The sequence below is a fragment of the Podarcis muralis genome, chromosome 11, assembly GCF_964188315.1.
Source record: "Podarcis muralis chromosome 11, rPodMur119.hap1.1, whole genome shotgun sequence".
NCBI classification, from domain to species: Eukaryota; Metazoa; Chordata; class Lepidosauria; order Squamata; family Lacertidae; genus Podarcis; species Podarcis muralis.
In genome coordinates this window covers 25,708,520-25,721,016 of record NC_135665.1, presented here as the reverse complement: position 1 = coordinate 25,721,016, position 12,497 = coordinate 25,708,520, and the positions used below count along the sequence as shown (strand labels likewise).

Below are 12,497 nucleotides of genomic sequence, written 5' to 3'. Positions count from 1 at the left end.
CATCAGCAACAATAATGACGCACAGGCTATTTTTTTATGCATGGAACAGGTACCATGAGTTGAAACTTGTAGGCTAGTACCCAAACCTTCATGACCAAAGAGAGCCCCACAATATAGAATGTCCTGGGAGATGCAGAAGACATCCCATTACTATGACCCACAGAGGTGCACAGTGGTACACCTGACTTGTGGTTGCAGGGTACAGCATGGTTTTTGTATAGAACCAGATTCTTAAGGCTGGATGGCTGTGCAGGCAGCATATATCTGGCTTTTTCACATGCAAAAGCCTCCATGCCACCTTCTTTGTTCCTGCAAACATGGGACTCTGCTGCACTCACAGGCTTTAAGTCAGGCATAGGCAAACTCGGCCATCCAGATGTTTTTGGCCTACAACTCCCATCACCCCTAGCTAACAGAACCAGTGGTCAGGGATGATGTGAATTCTAGTCCCAAAACATCTGGAGGGCTGAGTTTGCCTATGCCTGCTTTAAGTAGACTGACATGCAACTTCTGTTCCTAGTAGCAGTACTTTGTGATATGCCCATTCCTAACCATTACGTTTAACAGTGAATGATATCTTGATAATAAGTTCATCCTTCAGACCTGATCCAAGTGCCTAGTATTATCATTTAAACTATTAAAAAAACCTAAGGAACCAACCTGAAACTCATTTATTCTTAACATTTGTGAATTTAGGATCGTACTCCAGAAAATGCAGAAATTAAATTAACCGTTCAAAGTCAAAGTCATTGAAAGCAAAGTCACCCAGCAAAAACCTGAAAGGATTATGGATAAAGCATAGGTGTTCCCATTCATAGTTTTATGAAGGCTCTAAAAATGCTATTTTTCTTAAATGTGATACATATATACAACATTTGGTTTCCAACACATTCTGTTCATATTGACATGCATTTCACAGCTTGAAATTCTTTGTAATTTAATATTGTATTGTTTTCTGCTGTGCTTTTATCATTAATTTTTCTCCCTTTAAAAGCTAATGAAGAGGAGCAAACTAATATACTGAAAACTATAACAACCTTTTTCTCTTTCAAATTAATTATAGCATTTTGTACATTTTGTCATACTTTTAAGAGTTGCAATGTGAATAATATATTTTACCATATTATTACTTGAATCTAATAATATTGGTAATTAGGAGTATACATATTAAGTACTTATAAATCCAGTTGCACCTTACATTCCAAGTGCTTTGCAGAAACCCCTGGAGGAAATTTCAGTGTTGTCCTGGAAAATTAGCCTTTGTGGATATCTGCCTACCTATAACAAAGGAGATTCTAAATAAGATGAAGTGTGAGAAAATATTGTTTCTTTAACCACTGGTATAGGAAATTGTATTATAGCGAGTCTGGTGAAGAAGAAATGCCTGGAGAAGCAAATAATGGAAAAACAGGACACCTGTAGAGCACATTCAGATCTATGGAGCTGCCTTTCACTAAGGCTGAAAAGGGAAATGGAACAAAATCCTTTCACTAGCTTTGAAAAGAATTTATATACAGTAGCAATCTGTTCCACTCTTCATACTACTAAACCCTGCATACTTTGAAACTTGCATCCATGCAATGTAGCTGTGATACTAATGTAGAGAGCGGTTAGTTGATCCTTAGGGCTAAGCCCCAGCCCCAGATATTTAATCATGGAGCAGTTTGATGTAGAACAACTGCATCTATAAAGTTGCTAATCTGCAACATTTTACTGCTAATCTGTAATATCCATTGTCATATGGTGAAAGGCCCATCAGACTGAGGCTATTCATCCAGCATGTCTGCTTAAGCCATTAACATTACTTTCACAGTGATCGTCATATATGCCATTCCGGACATCCTTTACAAATATATGTGCAGCCACTTGGCCAAATCCATCGTCACGAAGGCCTGGTAAGATTGCGAGAAATTGTTCGTTCTGATTTGGAGATATACACACTAGCCGATGTGTGTATCTCCAAATCAAGCTCTTGGGAGGCAATTATGTACAAATCTGACTTAGACAAGGACTGAAGGTGTCTTGTATACAGACAACCAGCCCACTGAGAATTAACATGCACACACTCCAAGAAAAACCATTTTCCATTTTTGATTTTTGATCTAAGGCTTATCCACACTTGCACTGCTGCTTTCCCCCGGGGAAAACCGCTCTTTAGTGCTCAGTCAGAGCAAACAACAATTTGGGTTCCCACGGATTGGCATTTGTTCCGATCTCTCGTTAAAGAGTGGATTTTCCCTCAGAAGGAGTGGGGCAAGGGGGGGGACTATATTTTGGAAAAAAACACTTGGACCTGCACCTAGAAAGCAGCGGCAAGTGGAAAACCACTCAGACCCATGCTTTCTAGGTACACCACATGTGAAAGTGTGGACGAGCCCCTACTTGTATTTTCTGACTTGTATTCCATATATGAAACTGATTATATGAGCTCTCACATTAATCTTAGGTCTTTCTGAGGCTAACATTGGTGAATAGGCTGTGCTTACATCTGAAGGAATGTCAGAGATGCCTGTAATAATAATGCCTTCAGTGCTGAAATCTGTCTAACCTGAATGTTCAGCAAAGATGTGTTTGATGAATATTCCAATACTTCAGACAAGTACCTTGAAATACCGTGTTCCGAGCAAAGATATAAACAAGCAAGAGAATGTCAAGCAGTTGAGTCAAAAAAATATTAAAACAAATATTTGATTTATCTATATAATTCTAGCATGCTGTGGTAGTTTATATATTGGGTTTTGTTAGACACTACAATGTCTTTCTTGTTGTGAGCTGCTCTGTAGGCCTAAATTGGCCACAGGGCAAGATACAAATCCAATCAGTTGATTGAACAAGTTGTCATTTAAATGAAATGTTCTAGTTTAACATCTGTCAGTCACTGATTTCATGATCTTATTTGAATAGGAATTAGAAGATCATCTTGTGTATGAGGTTGTATCATGTGATCACTGTATAAATGCACATTCCATATTCCAAATGATTTTGTGTCCCAGTTTATCCCAGGCTTCGTCTTGCAAGATAGTTGATACTGACAAAACCACTGAAAAGACTGCAAGACACATGTTATATCCTTGGATGACATTTGCAGGCTCATTTTTTTTGTCCCCTCTCATTTGGGCTCCCAATTCCCATCAGCATGGTCACTTGTCAGGGATGATGGAGGCTAGCAACATCTCTGGAAGGACAAGAGGACCCTCACATCCCTGCAGTCTACATTTTTCTCTTTGGGCATGGAGAAGCAGAGATAACCATCTAATAGTAAAAGCATGTAATTTACAGTGAGCACTACAAATTTGAAGAGAAAACCAATCAGCATTCTTGCATACAACTTCAGAGCTCCTACATGATGCCTATTTGCTGGTCACCAGCTTCACTTAATAAAGACATATTCCATACCAAAATAAAATAAAAACGTCAACAGTTGATTACCTAGGTTATGGGGAACAGTGAGTAGCATTTGACTATGTCATACTCTGATTAGGCCCATTGCAATCAATGGATTTTGGAAAGTCAAGTGTAATTTATGTTAATTAATTATGTCTTAGTCAAATGCCATCCAATGATGTTCTTGTCCCATTTTATCTTTCTGCATCAGGCATCTATATGATTTTAATTGCTTCAATGTAATTCAGATTAGTTCTTAAATTATATTTCCTAATAGATTTACTTGTACACTGCAATGCCTTGCTCCCTAGGACCAGGGTTCCTTAAATTGGGAGTTGTCCCAGGAAAATCTGTATTGTTACAGTTATGGTAAAGATTTTTTCTAGTGTGTCACCTTGTGTGAAAGGCATTACAAAACATAAGCGAAGAGCCTGCAGCTTAGTGCTATTATTGTGCAACGAGACAATAGGCTGCTTAAGAGATGAATGAGACTATCTTATTGATAAGGTCAGAATCGATCTGCAGTGGATTTTTTAAATTAGCAAAATGTTGCAGCGCTTTGGTAAGTGTCACCAACAGCCCTCCTTTGTGAAAAATGTCCTGGCTTGTAAGAAAACTATAATTTGTAAGTTTAAGAAAAAATTTCCTCATAATGGCAGTTTTGCAATTCACCTTGTAATTGTAGCTAGGTTTTACTCTTTTTATTTGCTAGCAGATATAGACTTGTGGGATCCACTCCCCTGACATCACATTTCTCCCTTTTTATTTTCTACTCTAATGAAGACTCTACAAAGTAGGCAGGCTCCAAGAAAAGAAGAAATAAAAATCCTGTAGATGACTGGTGTACAAAGAAATTAAAATCGAAATGGGAATGAAGTACCATTGACCCCCCCCCCCATAACATAGAGCAGGCATGTCCAACAGGTCGATCACTATCTACTGGTCGATCGTGGGGTTTTCCCTGGTCAATCTTTGGACCCTCAGTGGTTTATCCCCCCCCCCAAAAAAAATAAAACAACAATTTTGGCTCCCTAAAAAAAGCCCAACAACTCTTGTCAATCCTCCAATGACAATGGGTAGATCACTGCCAGGTTTTTTATACTGTGAGTAGATCACAGTCTCCTGGGAGCTGGACGAGCCTGACATAGAGTATATATTGGTTGGTCATCTTTAAGATTTTCACACGAATATATGGGGGACGGTAGTAACTAAGAAGGCAATCTCCCTACTGACATTATTGCACTCAGTGCTGTTAGGATCTAATGTTATGACCAGTATGATAATGATGTTTACATAAAACATGGCTTCACTATGAGGGAATAAGAAACAAAGGAAAAGGAAGAGTGCGTATTTCAAGGCAAATGCAGTCTTTCATATACTTTAAAAGAAAGCCACTCTGAAATGCTTTTGCTTCGGATAAGCTAGCGCCTCTTTAGTTTCCTTTAAAAATTGGTTTTGAATCTGAAATCCCAACTGTCAAGGTCATTTCTGACAATTTAACAAACTTTAAGGGAGCAAAGGGCTTGCCAAAACTCCGGGAAAAGGCCTTTAAAAACATTGCTGTAAAACATATCAGTCATTTTAAACTTTAAATTGATTTCTGTCCTTCATAAACAATACTTGAAATACTCTCTTGTTGATTTTGAAATAACAGAACTTCAATCCTGATAAGGCACAACTACAAGATAGGAACAGTTTGATCCTATGTATGCCCACTGAGTTAGATGGAAGGAATGCAGTCAAGTACCCCCAAGATTAAAAGAAACTTCAGGCAAAGGTTTAATATCATGTACTAAGAGATACAAACCTTTTCCCCCCTTTAAATAACATTTTTGAATATGCAGAAGAGTTCAGTGTATTTGAAAACTGCACATACTGAATTGTCCATCCTGGTAGTTGTATTTTACTGATCCTATAAAGTTCATGCTTATATTTTTATACCAAAGCTTTAGTATCTATTTCCTCTACTGACCTATATCACCAAGTACATCAGTGCAATTTATTTACTACACAGTTGAAACATTTTCTCAATATTCATTCCTCAACACAACTAACTCTGACCTTGCAAGACCTCATTTTGCAGAAAAAGAAGGAGCCACTTTGCTCAGGTACACCAATCAAAACTAAGCAGAAAAAAAGCTTTAAAAACACATAATCTCTTCTTATATGGATTTGGTCAGGGATGACTGGCTAATTGGGGGAACACATGAAAGCACATCACTATCCAATTAGCACTTCAGTGCAATTAAATGGAAGAGGCTTTGCTATTCTGTGGAGATACAGCTTTGATCTTGCAGTGAAAAATGTCCTTCTCTACAGCTGCTGTTTTGATTTTTTTCTCCATAATTAGTACTAATTGTGTGCCCAACTCTGACCTGCCACAAACAGAGTGTTTTGCTGCATTTGACACAATGACCTTAGATCAGTGTTCCATTTTGTCTATATTGTACTTGCTTATTATATATACCCTGAACTTACTATGCTAATTGTTAAATGCACAGTATAAAAGAAGGCACTGAAGTCGGATGAAGCCGTTTAACCATGCTTAATACTTTGGGTAGATGTTTTTGCTACCTTTGTATACATTTGGGATTTGAACAAATGTGGAGCTTAACTCAGGCATCAAACATTTGTGTTTTACTTGTCTTGTTTTCTTCTAGAAATGCAATGCAATTCACCAGCCAATCCTGGGATTCTATAGACCAAGTTCTGAAGCCTAGCAGCAGAGCAACATCAACATCTAACCGTGAGCCACATCACATGTAATCTCTATCACAGTGGTTTCTCCAGTTCTCCCTACCTACTCTCCAGTCCTTCCAGTGAAAGTGCTTTCCTATCTTGTAACCTCAGTGAATATTAACCACAATGATGTGCACTTTTGCAATACGGATATGAGGTGTCTTCCAGATTGGATTAGTGCAACCTGCCCTTCTAGATAATTCAGAAAGATCAGTTGGCCGTTTATCTCTGTTTCATCTGAATCAGGAGACGTGATGGAGGTGTTAGACCAATGTTTGGACTCAGTGACGAGCTGGATGTGGGCCAATAAACTGAAGCTGAGTCCTAAGAAGACACAGGCATTATGTGCCCCACGTTCTCACATCTGGGAGGTGTCCTGGACACAGTTGCACTTCCCTGGAAGGAGCAGTTTGCAGCTTAGGGTTGCTTCTGGATTCAACATTGTCACTGGAGACACTGGGTGGATAAGAATGCCTTTCTCTAGCTATGGCTAATTCACCAGTTACAGCCCTTTTTGGATACTAATGACTTGGCCACTGTACTCCATGCTCTGGCCACTTCCAGATTGGATTAGTGCAACCTGCCCTTCTAGATAATTCAGAAAGATCAGTTGGCCCAAAATACAGTGGTCAGATTACTTCTGGGGTTCTGTTTAGACACCACAGAACCTATTTTAAAACAATGGGTTGCCAGTTCTTTTCCAGGCCCAACTCAAGGTGTTTAGTGTTTAAACAACTCAGGCCTTAAATACCTGAAAGCCCACCTTCTTTCCTACAGACACTTTTGGGTGTTTATATTGGCAGAGCAGGCCCCATGGACTGTTCCACTGTCCTCAGAGAGGTGCATCTGCCATCTTCATTTTACAGCATTTGGCAAATGGTGAAGATACACCTTTTTACCCTGACTTTTGACACTCGAGGTGTTTATATTTTTAGGACACACCTTAATTCTGTGGCTGTAAGTTGTTTAAAACTAATTTTAGTATTGTGTTTTAATTGTTGTAACTTGCCCCAAAACCTTAAAGTGAAGGGCAGGTTAATAATAACAACAGCAATAAATAACATCTTATTTCTTAGTTGGGCAGATATTTAGTTACCAGACCTTTACATTGACAGATCTAGCATTGATTGATAGTTCCTACCAACAAAAAGTTGGTGCAGCAAAATTTGTTTCCACAAACCAGCAAACTGATGCGATCTAAGCATAGAACATAAGTGCAATACTAAAAAATACTAACAGTATGCGGTGTGTAAACACAATTCGATATTGAAACTTAAGCTAATGCCTATTTGAAGTCTACTCTTTACGACATTAGTTCAGACTTTTCAGAAAATGTGCATTTACTAGTCACTGAATGGTTGGCTGAATGTTAGTTTTGCAGAGAGCTAGATCAGTTGATTTCTCCCAAAGGCAAACCAATTAAGGCCTAATCCTGCAGCAACTGACGTCAATGGGAGTTTTGCCATCAACTTCAGTGCAGAAAATAAAAGGCCATTAAAACGTAATTTTACTTACCATCAGTCTTTACACAAATTGATGGAATGACTCATTCAAATATCCGATTCATTACCTTTTAAGCACTTATATATTTGACATGGCTTTAAAATAATTAAGTTTTAGGAGTATCTTTTAAAACAACATTTACCCTGTTTGAATTGGAATTAATCCAGCACATCTCTTAGGTCTGAAGTCTTGGTGCATCACCGAGGGTGAAATACAAACATCATGGTTTGGTAAGAAATATATACTTTGATAAAGTAATAAATTAGATTCCTGAATTTCCCTCTGATGTAACTCAAAGAAGCTCCATTACATTTGTATCCACTGCAGCTGACTTAATAAGGTGGGGGGTCAAGCAATACTGAGTCTGTACTGGCTTAAATCTGGAGTGGTTATACATCAGACAAAACAAAAAGCTCATATTATGCTCTGTGCTTGACTTTCTAGACTGCATTTGAAGCTGTCTGTCTTTGAATTTGCTTTGATATATCTGTGGGAAAGGAGTGTTGCATTGATTCCTGTTAGTCCTAAGGAGGGAGAACCTCAAGCAATCCTTAGTGTTTCAGTTTATGGGTACCATGGTGCTACCACTAGGTTCTATTGTGCTGTGCTGAGAGAAAAGAGGCTAGAAGTACTGTGCAGGAAATATATAAGTATGATCACATCAGATCAATGATACTCTGTATTAATAACTTCTTGCTGTTTGTAAGTTTTTGTTTTGTCTGTTTTTTGGTGGAGTCCAACTTCCATCAGTATGGTCAATGGTCTGGATGATGCATGTTATAGTTCAAAAATGTCTAGAAAGCACTATGTTCGCTATCCCTGGCTTAACATATATTTAGTTGCTGCAAACATACTTTATTCTGTTTATACCATTTCTACACGAACACTTAATTCTACATGTTATCCCCTCTGTGTTCAAGCTGTATTAGGAGTGCTTTTACATTTTGCTGGAAACCTTGCAGAATAAGAAAACAAGAGAAACAAAAAGAAATGTGTTATGCATTAAACAGAGCTCATGCTAAAAGCATTAGATGGGAAGGCAAATCACACATGCTGCGTACAACGCAGAGGCATTGTTGAATACACATTTATGCATGTGAATGATAAAGGCACAGTAATACTTTCTATTTACTTTCTCGAAGTCTAAATCTGCATTCAGATAAATCAGACAGCACCTTTGCAATTTGTATAAAACAACTTTTCAGACCCCTGCTTCACATTCAGGAAGAAAATCAATTTTCCAAGGCACAGTGGCCCTGCCGAATTGTGAAGATCCTCGTGGTTTAATGGTCTCAGCTTGATACCTACAGTTATTACGCAATGCAGTCAAACGATAAAAGTTATGAAAGTGAGGATGAAATTGCCACTGTGAAAAGTCACAACAATGAACAGAAACAGCAATAGTCCCTTGCAAATATCTCAACGGCATCTTTTCTTTTTGTACTATAAAAGTTAATGTTTACTCCTAACTAAAGTGTGTGTGTGTGGGGGGGGGGTAATGTTGAATATTGTACAATGATTTCAGGGTCTACTCTGAGTCTGACTTACTTGGCTATTACCCATTGTGTTTAAATATTCTCTTAATTGAAACTATTAAAAAGGTACAATCATCAGTCTATAGATTTTTATGGGGAAGGGACTAACTTCTAATTTATAAATTCACTTCCTTGGATGCTAAGAATCCTTTCAGGATCACATCACATGTCCCATTACACATCACATGTCCCATTAAAGGTGTTTTGATATAGATTAATTGTGAAAATGATTCCACATTGTGGTAACTCCACCTGAAGCCTTATCCTGTATTTCTATGGACTTTCTGGTAGCCATGGGAAATATTCCCTCCAAAGCCTGGTCACTGGGTCCTTACTGACTTGTATTTTGACTTGTAATAAACATGCCTATTTGCCAGTGAAAGGATGGGTATGAATTGGTTTGAATGTCAGCAATGAATCAGGTCACAAGGGTGAATGCATTGCAAGATTGATCTCTGCCAATTATATGCTGGCAATTGCATAAGGGAATTGCTAACAACAACAACAAAAACACAATTGTGTGAATTGCTGGTAAATTTTCTTCTTGCAGCAGGTAAACTCAACAATGTGATGATTCTGTTTAAAAAGGAAGTGGAAAAGAACATTAAAGAATCAGGTCCCCATTACATGCTGTTGTAGGGACACAGATAGGAAACGATCCTTACTTAAATTTGGAAGACATAGGAGGTTTGTGACTCCAGAGTTTAATGCATGAACAAGAAAAGCCAATATTTGGATTAACGAGAATGTGCACATTTCTGCATATTTATTATAATTCATTCCTGGATTTTATTTTTAAAAATTCAAATAAATAGACATACCAGGTAAAGAGGTTTATTCCTATATTTGATGTATTTTAACCCATATAAAGACAAATAACTTTAGAGGTCGCCATTTTGCCATCTTTAAATGGGAAATACAAAGGCACAGTTGTCTCCATGAAAAAGCTAAATGGGAATTTGCTTTGTTTCTTTGATGGACAACAGCAATCAATCTTCAGCACTCACTACCCAGTTGGAAGGCAAAGATAAAAATATGTTAAGGATATGATCTTGGTTAAATAACAAGCTTAGTACACAAACTATTTTATACGACTCTGGCTTTGTGAAGCATCTGTCTAAGCTACATTTCTTATTTGAAACAAAATTAAAACTGAAACATTATAAGTATATATGTACAGACACAGATACAAAACCACAAACATACACATATAACTATATATTTTTAAAAACTGAATTCCACAAGTAAAAGGATAAAATAGATATGCACTGAATGCAGTGCTACTTGGCTAATTGATGGACCTTGCGGACAACATTTCTATAAACTATTCTTAATGAGCACATGTACCAATTATAATGCCGTGCTAAAAAAATAGGCCACAATTTGTCTTCCTGTCATATGCAATAGATTTTCAGCAAACAGCCTACAGGTACCACTTGAAACAGGCTATGAATAATAGTGATGCCCTGTAGCATCTTCATAATTAAGATTCTGTCAGCATTTCCATTAAATTCAGTGTATATCTAATGCAGATGTTAAATGTTCAGCTTACTGTTTTAAAGTCCTAATACCTAGGATTCAAAATCACTGGGACAGGTACAATGTGCCAATGGAAATCCTAACCTAATATACAGATTACAGAGTATGCATTTAATTAAACAAAACATAATATTCAAAATAAGGGACGCGGGTGGCGCTGTGGGTAAAAGCCTCAGCGCCTAGGGCTTGCCGATCGAAAGGTCGGCGGTTCGAATCCCCGCGGCGGGGTGCGCTCCCGTTGCTCGGTCCCAGCGCCTGCCAACCTAGCAGTTCGAAAGCACCCCCAGGTGCAAGTAGATAAATAGGGACCGCTTACTGGCGGGAAGGTAAACGGCGTTTCCGTGTGCTGCGCTGGCTCGCCAGATGCAGCTTTGTCACGCTGGCCACGTGACCCGGAAGTGTCTCCGGACAGCGCTGGCCCCTGGCCTCTTAAGTGAGATGGGCGCACAACCCCAGAGTCTGTCAAGACTGGCCCGTACGGGCAGGGGTACCTTTACCTTTACCTTAATATTCAAAATATTCACAAGGTAATAATAAACTGATTCTCAGCTGAGGCAAACTCATACATATCATATATTAATTTCACCCATGCTTTAGCTCACACACCAGCGTGAATGAAATGCAACCAAGAGCTGGAATTTTACCATTTAAAAAATGTGTGTTTATATGCTGGGGCATTGCCGCTGAATTCTGGGACCAGGTCTAAAGGATCAGGAACTGGTAAAGGGTCTGGCATGTTTCCTCTAGTTCTATTGTCTAGTGTGAATCCCCTACTTTCTCCATCAGATCTAAATAAGCATCAGCTTTAACCATGTTTAACACTCAAACCTTTTTTTTTCAAATCTTGGATATCAGTACATTGCAGTTAGAATTAACCATGGCTAATGTTGGCATGGGCATAAATCTGAAGCGTCAGTAGAAATATGTGTGCCACAGGAAGGGAGAAATACCAAATCCTGCAGGCTGCTCCTAATACCTAAAACAATGGCTTAAGTAAAGGTAAAGGTAAAGGTAAAGGTAAAGGTAAAGGGACCCCTGACCATTAGGTCCAGTCATGACCGACTCTGGGGTTGCGGTGCTCATCTCGCTTTATTGGCCGAGGGAGCCGGCTTACAGCTTCCGGGTCATGTGGCCAGCATGATTAAGCCGCTTCTGGCGAACCAGAGCAGCGCACGGAAACACCGTTTAACTTCCCACCAGAGCGGTACTTATTTATCTACTTGCACTTTGACGTGCTTTCGAACTGCTAGGTTGGCAGGAGCAGGGACTGAGCAACGGGAGCTCACCCCATTGCGGGGATTCGAACCGCCGACCTTCTGATTGGCAAGTCCTAGCCTCCGTTGTTTAACCCACAGCGCCACCCGCAAACCTAAAAGAATCATTATTCTGTTTTCCATGGTAAATAGAAACTTTTCTCATGAAAGTAACATGATGTATGGTTACTTTTAATAAATAGTTCTGAGGTTTTTCTTTACAACCAAGTGGGGTGTGGGTGGCATCAGAATTGAAAAAATAGGTATTCTAATCAAATTCATGTTGTACCAGGAGAAAGCAGTTGTTCCTTAACCAGCAAAGGACCACAGTGTTTTATCTTGCAGCAAGGAAAGTTGTATTTGTTTTGGCCCCAAACTGTGTCATGCTAGACCCATCACCTGTATTGTGCCAAGAAAACCAATCAAAAACTCAGTCCCCAAAATACTTTGATTTCCTGTGCTAGATAGCTGGTGCTTGCTATTTATGGCAAAAAATCCTTATGTGCTCTTTGGGGGCTATTTTCCCAAAACAACTTGGGTGGGG

At 38.9% G+C, this 12,497-nt stretch overlaps 1 protein-coding gene across 5 annotated transcripts in view; it reads right to left on the bottom strand.

Annotated features, from left to right (window-relative positions):
- FBXL17 (F-box and leucine rich repeat protein 17) overlaps positions 1-12,497 on the bottom strand; it is a 141,736-nt gene that overhangs the window by 26,009 nt on the left and 103,230 nt on the right. The window contains exon 8 of one of the 5 annotated variants that reach the window (XM_028749135.2): positions 1,199-1,278. The exons of the other annotated variants lie outside the window; for them this stretch is intronic. Coding sequence (XP_028604968.2) covers positions 1,235-1,278 — 44 coding nt within the window. The 3' untranslated portion in view covers positions 1,199-1,234. Of the gene's footprint in view, positions 1-1,198; positions 1,279-12,497 lie in introns of those variants that run through there. 5 annotated transcript variants of the gene reach the window in all.